This window comes from Ranitomeya imitator, chromosome 1 (genome assembly GCF_032444005.1).
Source record: "Ranitomeya imitator isolate aRanImi1 chromosome 1, aRanImi1.pri, whole genome shotgun sequence".
NCBI classification, from domain to species: Eukaryota; Metazoa; Chordata; class Amphibia; order Anura; family Dendrobatidae; genus Ranitomeya; species Ranitomeya imitator.
In genome coordinates this window covers 754,616,482-754,635,672 of record NC_091282.1, presented here as the reverse complement: position 1 = coordinate 754,635,672, position 19,191 = coordinate 754,616,482, and the positions used below count along the sequence as shown (strand labels likewise).

At 43.9% G+C, this 19,191-nt stretch overlaps 1 protein-coding gene across 2 annotated transcripts in view; it reads left to right on the top strand.

Moving 5' to 3' along the window:
• MDGA2 (MAM domain containing glycosylphosphatidylinositol anchor 2) overlaps positions 1 to 18,987 on the top strand; it is a 1,083,460-nt gene extending 1,064,473 nt beyond the window's left edge. For both annotated transcript variants that reach the window (XM_069735022.1, XM_069735014.1), the window contains exon 17: positions 18,221 to 18,987. In XM_069735022.1, coding sequence (XP_069591123.1) covers positions 18,221 to 18,315 — 95 coding nt within the window. In that variant the 3' untranslated portion in view covers positions 18,316 to 18,987. The remainder of the gene's footprint in view (positions 1 to 18,220) is intronic.
• Positions 18,988 to 19,191: the final 204 nt, after the last annotated feature.

Below are 19,191 nucleotides of genomic sequence, written 5' to 3'. Positions count from 1 at the left end.
AAAAAATTAGATTTCTCTGGAATAAGACAACAGATATCAAGGTATTGTTTTATTCAAGGTTTTCTAACGTACATGGCCAAGTAGACAGTTTAGAAATATTGATCCTACTGACAGATTTCCGTTAAGGTCTAAACACTGTGGTTGTCTATATAGACTTCAGTCAAGAAATCCATGTTAGGTCTCAGTTGATGGTCATGTGTCTTTTTTCAACTGAACCAAGTAACTATTTAACATCTGCTATGGCTCTAGGTAGTCAAGTGTAGTTGGGATCCCAATTGTAGTAATGAATAGCCCTAAAACTTCTTTTGCCACCAGTCTATTGAGACTTCATGTCATATAATTGTAGTAGTAACCAATTATGATACAACCCTGTGAGATTGCTTCCACAGGACCATGTTATAATTTGGTTAGCTGCATGGCTACTATAGACAATAGAGATGAGTGAATCTAGCAAAACTGAAATTTTGCAGATTCGCTAGAACTTGGCCAGGAAACTCAATTCATATTGAATAAACTCAGGAAGAATCAAATCACCGGGAATTTTTAGAAAAAACAATCTTAAACTCACTTCTTCTCGGCCCTCCTCATAAGTCTCCTACCACCACCAATCCTCTGATCTGCTCCTATGTGTTCTATCGTCTACTCGTTGTGGTCCTCCAGTGCTGTAATTTTTTGCTAAGCCCAATGCCATCAGATAGCATGCAAACAAGTCATTAACTCCTCTAACTTCTCTTATATCATCTTCTAGTTCCAGAAATTATATGATTTCATTCTTCACCAAGCTCCTTGTCACCACGTAGGCTATGAAGCACATAATTGGTTCCTCTGTCTTATTTCTTGTCTTCTATCTTTTTCTCGTTCCTGGCCTTTGATGCTTTACTTTTTTACAAGTCCTTGTTGAATTATGCAAGGTGTGAAGCAAGTCATTGGCTTCGATGACTAATATGGAGTCCTACATTACTGAATGGGGACTAATAAAGAACAGCAGCCTCAGAGCTTCTGAAGGAGAAGAAGGTAGAACAATCAGAGCAGGTATGGCAGCTGGATAGTTATGGGGAGGGCTTAGAAGAAGGTGAGTACATAAGCTCATCTTTAAACAAACAGATATATGTGCATCTGTCTAGCTCTAACTAGGTTGGTAGAATCCAAATTTTGGAGGGAATTCAAAGCAAATTTGATTCATATAAAATTGATTTACTTATACTAAATGAACATGCGACATGGCATTTCAATTGACAAAAATCTTCAATACTTGGAGGACCCTTGGAGCAGTGAACTGGTTATTTTCAGTTGTTTCTAGATGTACAGTACAGACCAAAAGGTTGGACACACCTTCTCATTTAAAGATTTTTCTGTATTTTCATGACTATGAAAACTAAATTCACACTGAAGGCATCAAAACTATGAATTTACACATATGGAATTATATACTTAACAAAAAAGTGTGAGACAACTGAAAATATGTCTTATATTCTAGGTTCTTCAAAGTAGCCACCTTTTGCTTTGATGACTGCTTTGCACACTCTTGGCATTCTCTTGATGAGCTTCAAGAGGTAGTCACCGGAAATAGTTTTGACTTCAGAGGTGTGCCCTGTCAGGTTTAATAAGTGGGATTTTTTGCCTTATAAATGGGGTTGGGACCATCAGTTGTGTTGATCAGAAGTCTGGTGGATACACAGCTGATAGTCCTACTGAATAGATTGTTAGAATTTGTATTATTGCAAGAAAAAAGCAGTTAAGTAAAGAAAAACAAGTGGCCATCATTACTTTAAGAAATGAAGGTCAGGCACTCCAAAAAATTGGGAAAACTTTGAAAGTGTCCCCAAGTGCAGTTGCAAAAAAAATCAAGCACTACAAAGAAACTGGCTCACATGAGAACCGCCCCAGGAAAGGAAGACCAAGATTCACCTCTGCTTCTGAGGATAAGTTTATCTGAGTCAACAGCCTCAGAAATCGCAGGTTAACAGCAGCTCAGATTAGAGACCAGGTCAATGCCACACAGAGTTCTAGCAGCAGACTGTTGTGAATTCTGTGGCAGAGCTCCCTCCTGTGGTCACAAGTGGTACTTCGGCTGATTCTCTCTGTGAGCTTCCGTTTGTGGAGGAAACTGTTACTGCTTCTTCTGAGTTTCCTCCCTCAGGTGATCTGGTGAGGTCGTTAGGTGCTTCTCTACTTAACCCCACCTAATGCTTTGATTCATGCTTCCTGTCAATGTTCCAGTGTTGGACTTGTGTTTCTCTGGATCATTCCTGTGGCCTGCTGCTCTGCATAGCTAAGTGCTTCTTTGATATTTGTTGCTGTTTTTTCTTTTTTTTTTTTTTTTTTTGTAAATTCTTTATTTAAGGTAGAAGCTGGAAACATTACATTCATGCAATGTTAGAATAAGTAAATAAATAAAACATAACTGTTTTAACAATGGCAGCAATCGAATCCAGGCCACCAACTTTGAAAAATAGTAGGAGAGGAAAGGGAAGTGGGGGGTAAGGAAGGAAGGGTTGGGAAAGGAGGGGGGGGGGTATGGTTTGAGGAATAATAGTTAGAAGGGACAAAATAGGGAAAAAGGGGGATGGGGGAGCAGTGAACATAACAGTTCAAGTACACGTGGTTATAGCACTAAAAAACAAGCAGTACGGTAGCACAAATTCTCGTTATTAAGAAGACATTAGTAGCAATATTAAGGAGCAGCTGAACGAAATCTTCTCCATGGAAGCCAGTTTGAAGCAAAACGATCATGAGCATGCGCTTCCCAACTCGATAGTTCCTCCAGTCTATAAATATGGTCAATTTTGTTAAACCATTCACCTAGTGTTGGAGGGGACACACTCTTCCAGTGGGTGGTTATCAAGTGTTTTGCAGCACTGAGCATTAAGGGTAGGAGACCATGCCTAGTAGGTTTGAAGTTGCTTGTCGGGCATGAGAGAATGGCTTCGACCGCTAGTAGGTTAGATTTAATTAGTTTTAGCTTTTTAAGTGTTGAATTTACTCCCTCCCAGAAATCTTTAATCATACTGCATTCCCAAAATATGTGTGCATGGTTCCCCTGGGCAACCTGGCAACGCCAGCACAAGTCAGAATCCGATAAGCCTAAATGTTGGAGCTTCACAGGTGTCAAATGCCATCTGGTTAATATCTTATATGCATTTTCCTGTAGCAGGATGCATCTAGAGAACCCCCTGGCAAACTTCAATATCTTTGAGATCTGATCATCTGTAAAGATAAAATTAAGTTCAGATTCCCAAGAGTAAACAAAGGATGGTTTAAAGGGTTGAGGGGGAGTAACAAGTTGGTAATATGAGCGAGATATAATTTTGTATCTAGCTGAGCCCGTTTTGATCATGAGGTCTAACCATGACCAATTTGACCTTTGTGGGAAACGTTCTCTAAATTCCTTAAGAATACGTTTAGTGTGGTGTTCTTGCAAAAAAATTTTTGGGAACTTCTTGGCATTGCTAGGCCAGATGTTATTTTTAAGAATTTTACCTTCATAGAAGCTAGTGAGAGAATCCCTAGGGAGTTTTGACCATAAATTGTATGAGTCCTTGAAATCAGGATCGACCAGGTAGGGAATGGCTTCGATAGGGGTTAAGGATGATGGGAACGAATCTGATGGAAGTTCATTCAGAACTGTTCGTCTAACGTGTAGGGTAGCTAGAGTTATTTCATCCAGGCCCAAAGAAGTCGCTGGTTTCGAGCGCGACCATAAGAGCGGGATTCCCCCGCTGTCCAGTAAAGCCACATCCATCATGTCTAACGTACCCTTTTCCAGGCCAATTACAATTCTCAGCCATCTACTTAGGTGTATAGCTTTATAATATATGTAGGGGTCAGGTAATCCCAAACCTCCACAAGGGGTGGGACATGCTAGTAATTTAAAGGGTAACCTAGCTGGTTTATTTCTCCATATAAATTTAATTGTCAAAGACTTTATTTTTTTTGAAGAATGTGAGGGGAAGGCGAATGGGCACCATGCTCATAGAATATAATAGAATAGGCATAAGGTATGTTTTAAATACGTTGATACGTCCTATCCATGATAAAGTGGGAAGGCTATATGATTTCATCAGTGCTTCTAGTTTTTTTTATTAGAGGGGAAAAGTTAGATTCGAATAGGTCCTTGGGGTCTCTAGTGATCCAGATACCTAAATACTTTATGGAGGATGTGGACCAGGAGAAGGGGGTTAGTTTTTGTAGATTGGTGAGTTGAGTGGCCGATAAAGTAATATTAAGCGCTTCCGATTTGGTATTATTAATTTTAAAATTTGAAAGTTTGCCAAAATGGTTAAGTATATTGAGGATAATGGGGAATGCTTTAAAAGGGTTAGAAATCAGGAAAAGTAGGTCATCCGCGAATGCCAATGTTTTTATCTCTAATCTACCTATCCGCAATCCCTGAACCTGGACCTCCTGTCTGACTCTTTGTATAAGAGTTTCGATAACTAGCACAAACAAGGAAGGGGACAGGGGGCATCCCTGCCTGGTACCATTATTAATATTAAAAACGTCAGATAGAACACCATTCACCCGGACTCTGGCAGTGGGAAAGGAGTACAGGGAAAAGACCGCTGTAATAAACTGGGGGGGAAAACCAAACCTATGTAGAACCCTCTCCATATATCTCCAACTCACCCTATCAAACGCCTTCTCGGCATCGGTAGACAGGAGAGTGAGCGGCAAATTCCGCCTTCTAGCATACATTATAGATTGGAGAGCTTTAGCCGAATTGTCCCTCCCCTCTCTCCCACGCACAAAGCCCGCCTGGTCCGAGTGAATTATTCTGGGGAGTATATTACCCAGTCTAGTCGCCAGAAGTTTAGCCCATAGTTTCATATCTGTATTAAGGAGAGAAATAGGTCTATAGCTAGAGCAAAGATTGGGATCCTTCCCTTCTTTTGGTAAAACTGTGATATAAGCTTCTAAAGCTTGTTTCGGTGGGGATTGTCCCGTCAAAAAAGAATTGAATAATGTAACTATGTGGGGCATAAGGGATTTTATTAATTTCTTATAGTAGGTGATAGGGAGGCCATCAGGACCCGGAGCTTTACCATTGGGAACACTAGACAGAGTCTCTAAAACCTCCTCAGGGGTAATTGGGGCTGTTAAGCAAGAGATATCGTCTGAAGACAATGAGGGGAGTCTCAAAGAGGAAAGAAATGCATCTATTTTTTCCAAGGCTGCCCCGGGCTCCCCCATGTCCTCCGGAACCTCCAGATTATAAAGATTCTCATAGAAGTGTTTGAATTCTTTAGCAATGCCCTTGGTCTCAGAAATAGTTGGGCCACCTACACCTTTCAATTGTGCGATGAAAGTACGCCCACCACGCTTTCTCAGAAGAGAAGTCATGAGTTTGCTCCCTCTGTTGCCGTGAAGGTAAAACTTCTGTTGGCTTCTCATGTATATCTTAGCGGAGTGTATGTTCAAAAGATCTTTCAGGGATCTTCTGAGTGAAATGAGTTCTATCTGGGCTTTGTCCGACTGAGAGCGTTTGTGCGTCCTTTCCACAGAACTAATCTGACGTAGGATAGCCACTACCTCTTTGGACCGTTCTTTTTTCAAATATGAGCCCAAGGCTATAAATTCTCCTCTTAGGACTGCTTTGTGTGTTTCCCAAACCAAGGGCATGGGGGAGCCCGGGAGACAGTTCTCCCTAAAAAAGAGATTAATGGAAGTAGAGAATCTAGTCACATAGGAGCTGGTACCGAGAAGGGTCTCATTTAGTGTCCAAGTAAATGAAGTGAGTGGGAGTGATTTAATGTTCATCTCCAAGAAAATCGGGGCATGATCTGAAAGGGATATGACGTCAATCCTTGCGGATTTCACTAGTTGAATGTGGCATGACTGTGTTAAAAGGTAGTCTAGTCTGTGATAGTTATTATGGGGTGAGGAGAAGAAAGTGAAGTCTTTAGTCGTCGGGTATAGTGTTCTCCATGGGTCAATTAAGTTTAAAGATTGTAAGTTGATATGTAATTTTCTTAGAGCTTTTTGTGATATGGAGGATTTCCCTGATGAGGAATCTATTGCTGGGTTAAAAGTAACATTGAAATCCCCACCTAAAATTATAATCCCTTCTTTAAATAATCTAAGGGTATTTAATACCTGGCATAGCCAGCTAATTTGGTTTTGGTTTGGGGAGTAGATATTGCAAAAGGTAACCTTCGTATTGGCTAATAATCCCTTTATCATTATGTATCTCCCGTCGGCATCTGAAAGGGTGTCTATCAAAGTAAAAGGATTATTTCTCTTGAAGGCTATACTGACTCCTCTCGAGGCTGTGGTGCCAGTACTATGGTACCATGTAGGGAATTGTGTTCTTGACATATCAGGGGTCCTATCTTTTTTGAAGTGGGTTTCTTGGAAAAATGCGATGCTAGAATTTTTGGATTGCAGAAATCTTAACAATTGCCCTCTTTTCCTTGGTGAGCGCATGCCCTTCACATTATATGAAGCCACTACCACAGTGGCTGACTCTGAAACGCTACCGGTCATTGGTTATAAAGGAAAGTAGAGTGTCATCTGTGCACGTGTACTGAACAAACATAACCATAAATGCAATAAGAACATTTTTGAGAAAGAAGTATAACATAAATCCAACAAAAATCCCGTCTGTGGCAGAGGCCGAGGCCGCTAGCATCCTTCCCAGACAGACAGGACAGTCCATTGTAGGCGCACAAGTGGTAAGCAGAATATGAACATTTACTACTTATAAAATTTGTAATAAAGGCAACATGAAAAGAAAAAGGAAAAAATTCCATTAGCCAAACGAATTTGAAGTAGTATCCGGACCGGACACAACAGACAAGCCAGGTCCACCCATCGATCAAAGGCAAAAAAGAATAGCGTCACGTAGGTGACTCAAGGAGGTGGTTTCTTTTTAGTTCCAGACTTGCTCTGCTTCGGAGATGCAGACCTCTTGGCTAGGGACCACTCGCCATGATCCGGTAAGGTGTGAAGATTAGAAGGGGTATTTAGTGTCATATCCAAAGGCAGCCAAGAAGGGACATCCACCGCATCAATGCCAAATGTGGACCAAACTTTGGCGAGGTCATCTGGATGACGGATTATGGCCTGCTTTCCTCTATCATGCACAGCTAGGCCGAAAGGAAATAACCATTTATATAGTATCTTATTTGCACGTAGTGTGTCAAGAAGAGGTTTCAAGACTCTACGTTTGGCGAGAGTCGACGGAGCAAGGCCCTGATATAGCTGGATTGATGAACCTTCATAGGATAAGTTTTTATTATCTCTGGAGGCGTTTAGGATTGCCGAGGTATCCAAGTAACTCAGGAGACCACATATCACATCCCTTGGGGGGTCCGAGGGTTTAGGTTTGGGTCTAAGTGAGCGATGTATCCTCTCAATGACCATTTGGTCACATCGTTCCTGAGGCAGTAGGGTAGCAAATATTTCTCTGGTTGATTTTTCAAGTATCTCGTTAGAGACGCTCTCGGGTATCCCCTTAATTCTAATATTTTTCCGGCGACTCCGGTTTTCTTGATCCTCTATAGCTAGGGATGCCATATTTAGTTGGGATTTGTGGAAGTCCAGGTGGTCTTTTATTTTGTTAGAGTGGTTTATAAGAGAGGACTGAGTGGTTTCTAGGGATTCGACCCTATTGCCAATTTGTTGAATGTCCTCTCGTAGGCCAGAAACTTCTGCTATCAATGGTTTCATTGCTTGGATTAATGCCTTTTTGAGGAAGGATTTTGAGATTCCTCCAGAGTCTATCTGAGTGGTGTCACTTCCTGAGGCTTCATCGCTAGAGTCAAAATCGTCGACAGGGTCATCTGACTTGGTGTTAGAGCAAGAGGTCTTGTGAGCAGGTCGGGCCAGCAAAGGCTTGTGTTTTAGGAATTTTTCCATGTCACTTTGTTTATCTTGTTTCATAGCAGGGAGAGAAGACTTGTTGCGCTCTTTATTAATTTTAAACATTATAACTGAATATAGCGCTAGCTTTAATATTCACCACCTGTGTGCCAGTATTGCGTTTAGATCAGCATAACTTTGAGTGTGGCTGAAGGAAGCTGAACATTGTCATAGTTTTAGTAAAGAAAAAGATTGTCACCAGACCGTCTGTATTGCTCATTTAAGAAGAAAAATATATTGAAAGTTTTTTATGTCACCACTAGGTGGCGTAGCAGTACCACAGGATTTCTCTGTTATGCAATACCAGATTAGATACCAGGTTCTGGGTTATGCACTAGGTGTTGCTGTATTGCTGTTAGTCCAGTGTACTCTCTCCCTCTCAATGAGTATGAACAGAAAAGGTATAGCCCCTCTTCCCAACCCCAAACCGCCAGGGGCACAAAGATATGACACTTATATTTCCACTCACTGCGGCGTTGTATGTGCGTATATGTCCCTTGATTCAGAGGGTGTTGGGTAAGTATGGGGCAGGAAAGAGAGGCACTGAGAAAGGGGTGATCTAAATCTCCTTGTTGCCCCTGCAGTCCCCAGCCTCAGAGACTGTAGTCTTTTCTCTGTATTGCAGGGGGATCACAAGGCACAGCAAACCCAGTGCGTGGATATTAATGATCCACACAGACAGCCTCCCACAGCCCCAGGGGGTAGATAATGGCTCCTTTAAGCATCCAGGCACAGCAAGTTTTATATGGAGCTACTATTAGCATCTACAGCCTGACTCCCACAGCCCCAGGGGGCATGTAAAGACTCCGGTGGGTCAAACAGCAGGACAGTGTAACCGCTGCAGCTAATGAAGCGGTCCGTCAGGCACACTGGCTGTGCAGCAAACCTGATCTGACGCAGCGACTGTGGGTGACTAACCCCAGGCGGGTCACCGGGATCTCTCAGGCGTCGCTCCACTAGACCGCAGAGCCAGAGGCGAAGACGGCCGGATCACTTCCTTCCCCGCAGGCAGCGATGGAGCGGGCAGGCAGCAGTCAACCAGCGGCTCTCCCTCCCCCACCAGCCTTCCAAGCGGCGCCGGCGGCAAGCAGCGTCAGACACAGGCGGCCCGACAGGAAGCCTCCCCAAAACGACCAGCAGGGAGGTGAGTCCGTGCGGCCTCCAGACCGGGCCCTCAGCTGCAATGGCGGCCGGGAGGTGCTTCGGGCGGGAACACCGCCGATGAAGATGCGGTCTCTTACCAGCGTCTCTCTCTCCCCAGCCAGCCTCCACAGCGGTTCCGGCGGCAGGCGGCGTCCAGACACGGGCGTCCCGGTAGGAAGCTTCTTCTGAACGTACAGCAGGGAGGTGAGTCCATGCGGCCTCTAGATCCGGTACGGCGGGCCCTCTGCTGTAATGGCGGCCGGGAGCTGCGTTGGGCGGGAACACCGCCGATGAAATCGCGATCTCCTACCCGCCGCCGGGGTTCACCGCAATCTCCAAGCCCCGAGGGCGCACCTTCAGCCCCCAACCACAAAAGAAGCTCTGAGACCATTTTTTTTTCTTGGCATTGTGTTTTGTCTTTTTTTTCCCCTAGACATTTGGGTGGTTCAGTACACAGGTGTAGCGATGGACATTAGAAGTCTGTCTTCATTTGTGGATCAGCTCTCGGCAAGAGTACAAAAGATTCAAGACACTATTGATCAGAAATCTATGTTAGAACCAAGAATTCCTATTCCTGATTTGTTTTTTGGAGATAGAACTAAGTTTCTGAGTTTCAAAAATAATTGTAAGTTGTTTCTGGCCTTGAAACCTCGTTCCTCTGGTGATCCAGTTCAACAGGTTTTGATTATTATTTCTTTTTTGCGCGGCGACCCTCAGGACTGGGCATTTTCTCTTGCGCCAGGAGATCCTGCATTGGGTGATGTCAATGCGTTTTTCCTGGCGCCCGGATTGCTGCACGATGAGCCTAATTCAGTGGATCAGGCAGAAAAGAATTTGCTGGCTCTTTGTCAGGGTCAGGATGAGATAGAGGTATATTGCCAGAAGTTTAGAAAATGGTCAGTGCTCACTCAATGGAATGAATCTGCGCTGGCAGCTATGTTCAGAAAGGGTCTCTCTGAAGCCCTTAAGGATGTCATGGTGGGATTTCCTATGCCTGCTGGTTTGAATGAGTCTATGTCTTTGGCTATTCAGATCGGTCGACGCTTGCGTGAGCGTAAATCTGTGCACCATTTGGCGGTATTACCTGAGCTTAAACCTGAGCCTATGCAGTGCGATAGGACTTTGACCAGAGTTGAACGGCAAGAACACAGACGTCTGAATGGGCTGTGTTTCTACTGTGGTGATTCCACTCATGCTATCTCTGATTGTCCTAAGCGCACTAAGCGGTTCGCTAGGTCTGCCACCATTGGTACGGTACAGTCAAAATTTGCTATCCTCGCTCTGTCTAGAATATCGGGCCTCACTTTGCTGAATCTATTTCATTCCTACGTTTTGTCTTTTCATCTTGCTAACAGTCATTATATGTGGGGGGCTGCCTTTTCCTTTGGGGTATTTCTCTGAGGCAAGTCAGGCTTGTATTTCTATGCAGATTATGCAGTACCAGAAAGCGAATAACTTCCTGATGTGCAGGAGCCATGCACATGGTCAGCTGGGCCCAGTACTGAGGCTTATTCTTGGCCAAAGGTGTAGCATCAATTCCTCTCAACGGAATAGGACACCGCAAAGGCTCCAAGAAAAATCCACAACGTTTAGCATAATCCAAATCCATCAGATTCAGGGCAGCGCCTGAATCCACAAACGCCATGACAGAATACGATGACAAAGAGCATATCAAGGTAATGGACAGAAGGAATTTGGACTGTACAGTACCAATGACGGCAGAGCTATCGAACCGCCTAGTGCGCTTAGGACAATTAGAAATAGCATGAGTGGAATCACCACAGTAGAAACACAGCCTGTTCAGACGTCTGTGTTCTTGCCGTTCAACTTTAGTCATAGTCCTGTCGCACTGCATAGGCTCAGGTTTACTCTCAGACAATACCGCCAGATGGTGCACAGATTTACGCTCGCGCAAGCGACGACCGATCTGAATGGCCAAGGACATAGACTCATTCAAACCAGCAGGCATAGGAAATCCCACCATGACATCCTTAAGAGCTTCAGAGAGACCCTTTCTGAACCAAGCCGCCAGTGCAGATTCATTCCACAGAGTGAGTACTGACCACTTCCTAAATTTCTGACAATATACTTCTACATCATCCTGACCCTGGCATAAAGCCAGCAAATTTTTCTCAGCCTGATCCACTGAATTAGGCTCATCGTAAAGCAATCCAAGCGCCTGGAAAAACGCATCAACATTACTCAATGCAGGGTCTCCTGGCGCAAGAGAAAACGCCCAGTCCTGTGGGTCGCCGCGCAAAAAAGAAATAATAATCAAAACCTGTTGAATAGGATTACCAGAAGAATGAGGTTTCAAGGCCAGAAATAGCTTACAATTATTTTTGAAGCTCAGGAACTTAGTTCTGTCACCAAAAAACAAATCAGGAATAGGAATTCTTGGTTCTAGCATAGATTTCTGATCAATTGTATCTTGAATCTTTTGTACATTTATAACGAGATTATCCATTGAGGAGCACAGAGCCTGAATATCCATGTCCACAGCTGTGTCCTGAAGCACTCTAATGTCTAGGGGAAAAAAAAAAAAAAAAACTGAAGACAGAGCTGAGGAAAAAAAAAAAAATGATGTCAGGACTTCTTTTTTCCCTCTATTGAGAATCATTGGTATGGCTCCTTGTACTGTTATGCTGTGCTATCAGGCAACACAGTGTGCAGTAATCAGCGCACATACAGTGATATGGCAATAACCCAAAAACAATAGAACAAGCTCTGAGACGTGGAATCTCTGTAGACTGCAATACCTGAACCTATCCTCACACAACTAAAAGCAGCAGTGGATTGCGCCTAACACTACCTATGCAACTCGGCACTGCCTGAGGAGCTGACTAGCCTGAAGATAGAAATACAAGCCTGACTTGCCTCAGAGAAATACCCCAAAGGAATAGGCAGCCCCCCACATATAATGACTGTTAGCAAGATGAAAAGACAAAACGTAGGAATGAAATAGATTCAGCAAAGTGAGGCCCGATATTCTAGACAGAGCGAGGATAGCAAAGAGAACTATGCAGTCTACAAAAAACACTAAAGCAAAACCACGCAAAGGGGGGCAAAAAGACCCACCGTGCCGAACTAACGGCACGGCGGTGCACCCTTTGCGTCTCAGAGCTTCCAGCAAAAGAGAATAGCACAGCTGGACAGAAAAAACGGGAACAAAAACAAAGTAACACTTATCTAGCAGAGCAGCAGGCCACAGGAAAGATGCAGTAGCTCAGATCCAACACTGGAACATTGACAAGGAGCAAGGAAGACAGACTCAGGTGGAGTTAAATAGCAAGGCAGCCAACGAGCTCACCAAAACACCTGAGGGAGGAAGCCTAGAGGCTGCAATACCACTTGTGACCACAGGAGTGAATTCAGCCACAGAATTCACAACAGGGTTGCCATGGCTACAAGCCCATAATCCAGTATTGGATTGGAAATCCATGTCAGTGTCCAGCTGGGGTTGTCAGGGGGTACATGGTGATGTTCCATTTTTGTCAATTTCGTCATCCACCCCTTCTGAGGTTCCAGAGTTCTTGTCTGATTACCGGGATGTATTTGATGAGCCCAAGTCCGATGCCCTACCTCCGCATAGGGATTGTGATTGTGCTATCAATTTGATTCCTGGTGGTAAATTCCCAAAAGGTCGACTGTTTAATTTATCCGTGCCTGAGCACACCGCTATGCGCAGTTATGTGAAGGAATCCCTGGAGAAGGGGCATATTCGGCCGTCGTCGTCGCCATTAGGAGCAGGGTTCTTTTTTGTAGCCAAAAAGGATGGTTCGCTGAGACCTTGTATAGATTATCGCCTTCTTAATAAGATCACTGTTAAATTTCAGTACCCCTTGCCTTTGTTATCTGATTTGTTTGCTTGGATTAAGGGGGCTAGTTGGTTCACCAAGATTGATCTTCGTGGTGCGTATAATCTGGTGCGTATCAGGCGAGGTGATGAATGGAAAACTGCATTTAATACGCCCGAGGGTCATTTTGAGTATCTAGTGATGCCATTCGGACTTGCCAATGCTCCATCAGTGTTTCAGTCCTTTATGCATGACATCTTCCGAGAATACCTGGATAAATTCCTGATTGTGTACTTGGATGACATTTTGATCTTCTCGGATGATTGGGAGTCTCATGTGAAACAGGTCAGAACGGTTTTTCAGGTCCTGCGTGCTAATTCTTTGTTTGTGAAGGGATCAAAGTGTCTCTTTGGTGTACAGAAGGTTTCATTTTTGGGGTTCATCTTTTCCCCGTCTACTATCGAGATGGATCCTGTTAAGGTCCAAGCCATCCATGATTGGACTCAGCCGACATCTCTGAAAAGTCTGCAAAAGTTCCTGGGCTTTGCTAATTTTTATTGTCGCTTCATCTGCAATTTTTCTAGTATTGCCAAACCATTGACCGATTTGACCAAGAAGGGTGCTGATTTGGTCAATTGGTCTTCTGCTGCTGTGGAAGCTTTTCAAGAGTTGAAGCGTCGTTTTTCTTCTGCCCCTGTGTTGTGTCAACCAGATGTTTCTCTTCCGTTCCAGGTCGAGGTTGATGCTTCTGAGATTGGAGCAGGGGCTGTTTTGTCGCAGAGAGGTTCTGATTGTTCAGTGATGAAACCATGCACTTTTTTTTCCAGGAAGTTTTCGCCTGCTGAGCGGAATTATGATGTGGGCAACCGAGAGTTGCTGGCGATGAAGTGGGCATTCGAGGAGTGGCGTCATTGGCTTGAAGGAGCTAAGCATCGCGTGGTGGTATTGATTGATCATAAGAACTTGACTTATCTCGAGTCTGCTAAGCGTTTGAATCCTAGACAGGCTCGTTGGTCGCTGTTTTTCGCCCGTTTTGACTTTGTGATTTCGTACCTTCCGGGCTCTAAAAATGTGAAGGCGGATGCTCTGTCTAGGAGTTTTGTGCCCGACTCTCCAGGTTTATCTGAGCTGGCGGGTATCCTCAAGGAAGGAGTAATTGTGTCTGCCATCTCCCCTGATTTGCGGCGGATGCTGCAAAAATTTCAGGCTAATAAACCTGATCGTTGTCCAGCGGAGAAACTGTTTGTCCCGGATAGGTGGACAAATAAAGTGATCTCTGAGGTTCATTGTTCGGTGTTGGCTGGTCATCCTGGAATCTTTGGTACCAGAGAGTTAGTGGCTAGATCCTTTTGGTGGCCATCTCTGTCGCGGGATGTGCGTACTTTTGTGCAGTCCTGTGGGATTTGTGCTCGGGCTAAGCCCTGCTGTTCTCGTGCCAGTGGGTTGCTTTTGCCCTTGCCGGTCCCGAAGAGACCTTGGACACATATCTCTATGGATTTTATTTCAGATCTTCCCGTCTCTCAAAAGATGTCAGTCATTTGGGTGGTCTGTGATCGCTTTTCTAAGATGGTCCATCTGGTACCCTTGTCCAAGTTGCCTTCCTCCTCTGATTTGGTGCCATTGTTCTTCCAGCACGTGGTTTGTTTGCATGGCATTCCGGAGAATATCGTTTCTGACAGAGGTCCCCAGTTTGTTTCGAGGTTTTGGCGAGCCTTTTGTGGTAGGATGAGCATTGACTTGTCTTTTTCCTCGGCTTTTCATCCTCAGACTAATGGCCAGACCGAACGAACCAATCAGACCTTGGAAACCTATCTGAGATGCTTTGTTTCTGCCGATCAGGATGACTGGGTGTCCTTTTTGCCTTTGGCTGAGTTCGCCCTTAATAATCGGGCCAGCTCGGCTACCTTGGTTTCGCCATTTTTCTGCAATTCTGGGTTCCATCCTCGTTTCTCTTCAGGACAGGTTGAGTCTTCGGACTGTCCTGGTGTGGATACTGTGGTGGACAGGTTGCAGCAGATTTGGACTCATGTAGTGGACAATTTGACCTTGTCCCAGGAGAAGGCTCAACGTTTCGCTAATTGCAGACGCTGTGTGGGTCCCCGACTTCGTGTTGGGGATCTGGTTTAGTTATCTTCTCGTCATATTCCTATGAGGGTTTCCTCTCCGAAGTTTAAACCTCATTTCATTGGTCCTTATAGGATTTCTGAGGTTATTAATCCTGTGTCTTTTCGTCTGACCCTCCCAGATTCTTTTTTCATACATATCGTCTTCCATAGGTCATTGTTGCGGAGATACGTGGCACCTATGGTTCCATCTGTTGACCCTCCTGCCCCGGTTTTGGTGGAGGGGGAATTGGAGTATATTGTGGAGAAGATTTTGCATTCTCGTGTTTCAAGACGGAAACTCCAGTATCTGGTTAAATGGAAGGGTTATGCTCAGGATAATTCCTGGGTTTTTGCGTCTGATGTCCATGCTCCCGATCTTGTTCGTGCCTTTCATGTGGCTCATCCTGGTCGGCCTGGGGGCTCTGGTGAGGGTTCGGTGACCCCTCCTCAAGGGGGGGTACTGTTGTGAATTCTGTGGCAGAGCTCCCTCCTGTGGTCACAAGTGGTACTTTGGCTGATTCTCTCTGGGAGCTTCCGTTTGTGGAGGAAACTGGTACTGCTGCTTCTGAGTTTCCTCCCTCAGGTGATCTGGTGAGGTCGTTAGGTGCTTCTCTACTTAACCCCACCTAATGCTTTGATTCATGCTTCCTGTCAATGTTCCAGTGTTGGACTTGTGTTTCTCTGGATCATTCCTGTGGCCTGCTGCTCTGCATAGCTAAGTGCTTCTTTGCTATTTGTTGCTGTTTTTTCTGTCCAGCTTGTCTATTTGTTTTGCTGGAAGCTCTGGGACGCAAAGGGTGTACCTCCGTGCCGTTAGTTCGGTACGGAGGGTCTTTTTGCCCCCTTTGCTTGGTTTTCTTTAGGGTTTTGTGTAGACCGCAAAGTTATCTTTCCTATCCTCGTTCTGTCTAGAATATCAGGCCTCACTTTGCTGAATCTATTTCATCCCTACGTTTGTCTTTTCATCTTACTCACAGTCATTATATGTGGGGGGCTACCTTTTCCTTTGGGGTATTTCTCTGAGGCAAGGTAGGCTTATTTTTCTATCTTCAGGCTAGTTAGTTTCTCAGGCTGTGCCGAGTTGCATAGGGAGCGTTAGGCGCAAACCACGGCTGCCTCTAGTTGTGTTTGGAGAGGATCAGGGATTGCAGTCTGCAGAGTTCCCACGTCTCAGAGCTCGTTCCGTTATTTTGGGTTATTGTCAGATCACTGTGTGTGCTCTGACCTCCATGTCCATTGTGATTCTGAATTGCCTTTCATAACAGCAGACACATCTCTACAACAACTGTTAAGAGGAGACTTTGTGCAGCAGGCCTTTATGGTAGAATAGCTGCTAGGAAACCACTGATAAAGACAGGCAACAAGCAGAAGAGACTTGTTTAGGCTAAAGAGCACAAGGAATGGACATTAGACCAGTGGGAATCTGTGCTTTGGTCTGATGAGTCCAAATTTGAGATCTTTGGTTCCAACCACTGTGTCTTTGTGCGACGCAGAAAAGGTGAACGGATAAACTCTACATGCCTGGTTCCCACCGTGAAGCAAGGAGGAGGAGGAGGTGTGATGTGTGGGGTGCTTTGCTGGTGACACTGTTGGAGATTTATTCAAAATTGAAGCCATACTGAACCAGCATGGCTACCACAGGATCTTGCAGCGGCTTGTTATTCCATCCGGTTTGAGTTTAGTTGGACCATCATTTATTTTTCAACAGGACAATGACCCCAAACACACCTCCAGGCTGTGTAAGGGCTATTTGACCAAGAAGTAGAGTGATAGGGTGCTTCACCAGACCGAACCCAATCGAGATGGTTTGGGGTGAGCTCGATTGCAGAGTGAAGGCAAAAGGGCCAACAAGTGCTAAGCATCTCCGTTTATCGCCCTACACGTGCCCTCCGTTCTACAAATGACCTAAGACTAACATCCCCAGTAATCCGAACCTCGCACCTCCGTCTCCAAGACTTCTCTCGTGCTGCGCCAGCTCTCTGGAATGCACTTCCCCAGACGATCAGACTGATACCTAGCCCCGACCTATTCAAGCGTGCTTTAAAAACCCATCTCTTCAAACAAGCCTACCACATCAACTACTCAGTAAACTAACTTTGTCCTGTTCCCTCCTTCCAAATATTATCTGCATGTGAATCTGCACCCTACTATTAGTGTTGAGCATTCTGATACTGCAAGTATCTGACTGTATCACCTGACCGCGACATCATCGAAGGTCATTCACTCTCTGCATTCTTAGGGACGGAGGCAGACGCTCGCAGCAGTGACAGCCAGGGTCCTTCGGAGGGGTGAGTATATCCATATTTTTTTATTTTTATTCCTTATTTTTTACATGAATATGGATCCCAGGGCCTGAAGGAGAGTTTACTCTCCTTCAGACCCTGGGAACCATCCAGGATACCTTCCGATATTTGTGTCCTATTGACTTGCATTGGTATCGGGTATCGGTATCGGCGATATCCGATATTTTTTGGATCTCGGCCGATACCATCCGATACCGATACCTTTGAATATCGGAAGGTATCGCTCAACACTACCTACTATTCATCTGTCTCCACACCCTCCATGCACACGATAACTGCACTTGATACTTCACTATTGCACTTAAACACACGGGCTGATGACCGGATCATGCAGCTTTATATGAAAATCCCTATTTATTATAATTGCCAGACCTGAAATAACAAGCACTTTTCACCTATTGTGTCCCCCCATTTCCTTGTAGATTGTAAGCTTGCGAGCAGGGACCTCACCCCTAATGTCACTGTTTAAATTGTCTTAACTTGTACTGAATTTATTGTCTGTACATGTCCCCGCTTAATTGTAAAGTGCTGCGGAATATGTCGGCGCTATATAAATAAAAATTATTATTATTATTATTATAAGCATCTCTCGGAACTCCTTCAAGATTGTTCGAATACCATTTCCGGTGACTACCTCTTGAAGCTCATCAAGAGAATGCCAAGAGTGTGCAAAGCAGTCATCAAAGCAAAAGGTGGCTACTTTGAAGAACCTAGAATATAAGACATATTTTCAGTTGTTTCACACTTTTTGTTAGGTTTATAATTCCACATGTGTTAATTCATAGTTTTCATGCCTTCATTGTGAATTTACAATTTTCATAGTAATAAAAATACAGAAAAATCTTTAAATGAGGTGGGTCCAAACTTTTGGTCTGTACTGTATTTGAAATATTTTTTTCCCAAAGTTTATCAAAGAAAGGATTTGTTAAAATCTACTCTACCTTCTTTGTCCATGTGTTGTTCTTTGACCTAATTAACTGCTTCTGGTAACTTTTATTTTTTTCTCTCCTAGCTCCCCCTTCCGGAGTCAAAGTGTCTGGGACTATATCACATATATGGCTGTATCCAGTTTTCCTTTTCCTTTCTTTTTTAAGTCATCAAAGGTGACCATATCCTGGCAGAGGCTACAAAAGATTCACTTAGGCACTGGTACGAAGAAAGAGTCTTTGTAAATGGACAACTGAAAAAATAAAACAAAAACAATCTACCAAAGATTCCTCCACTAGGGCACTGGGAATTACATGGGATATAAATTGTTATTACAAGTATACTTGAGACTAGAAACAAAAAGAAGAGACCTTAAAAGTGATTCTGTGGCTTTCAAGAATACAGTATAATCTGGATATTCTCTTTAAAAAGGAAGGAATTATGAGAATCCTTGTCAAAGCACAACGTCATGGCTGGTTTTCTTTCAAATGAGTAGAGTTTGCTTGGACACCTAATGGCCTCCCAACCTAAACCTCACAGTTAACAGGGTACGTGAAGATCTGGCATTTATTTTCCACTCCAAAAAAGGTTTTTTTGTTTTTTTTTTAAAGTATGGAACAAGTATCAGTAAGCCCTCTTGCCTTGGCTGCCACCATCCAAAAAGCGAGACTTCTGTAGACCACGTGCTCCATCAAGTCAACACAGCTTTGCTAATGAAAAGGTGTGCCGTATCTTTTTTGCATGTAAATGTCTTCAAAAAGAAGAGCAGCTTAGTCTTGCAAGCTTTTTTTTCCCAGCTTCGGAGATATTGCTTGCTTACGGACACAAAGTCACCATATTTTCATCATCAGCTGTAATAAAAAAAAAGAAAAAACCAAACCACCACCTTTTATAAAACGAAAAAATGCCAGAAAACCAAGTGCCTTCAATTAACAAGCCTGAAAAAAGAAGTTAGCTAAACAAGCTTGCACTGCTGTGAGTGGTTTGTGGAAATGAAAAAAATATATATACAATTTTCAAAAAATAGGAAAAACATTTTTTTTGTAAAAAAAAAAA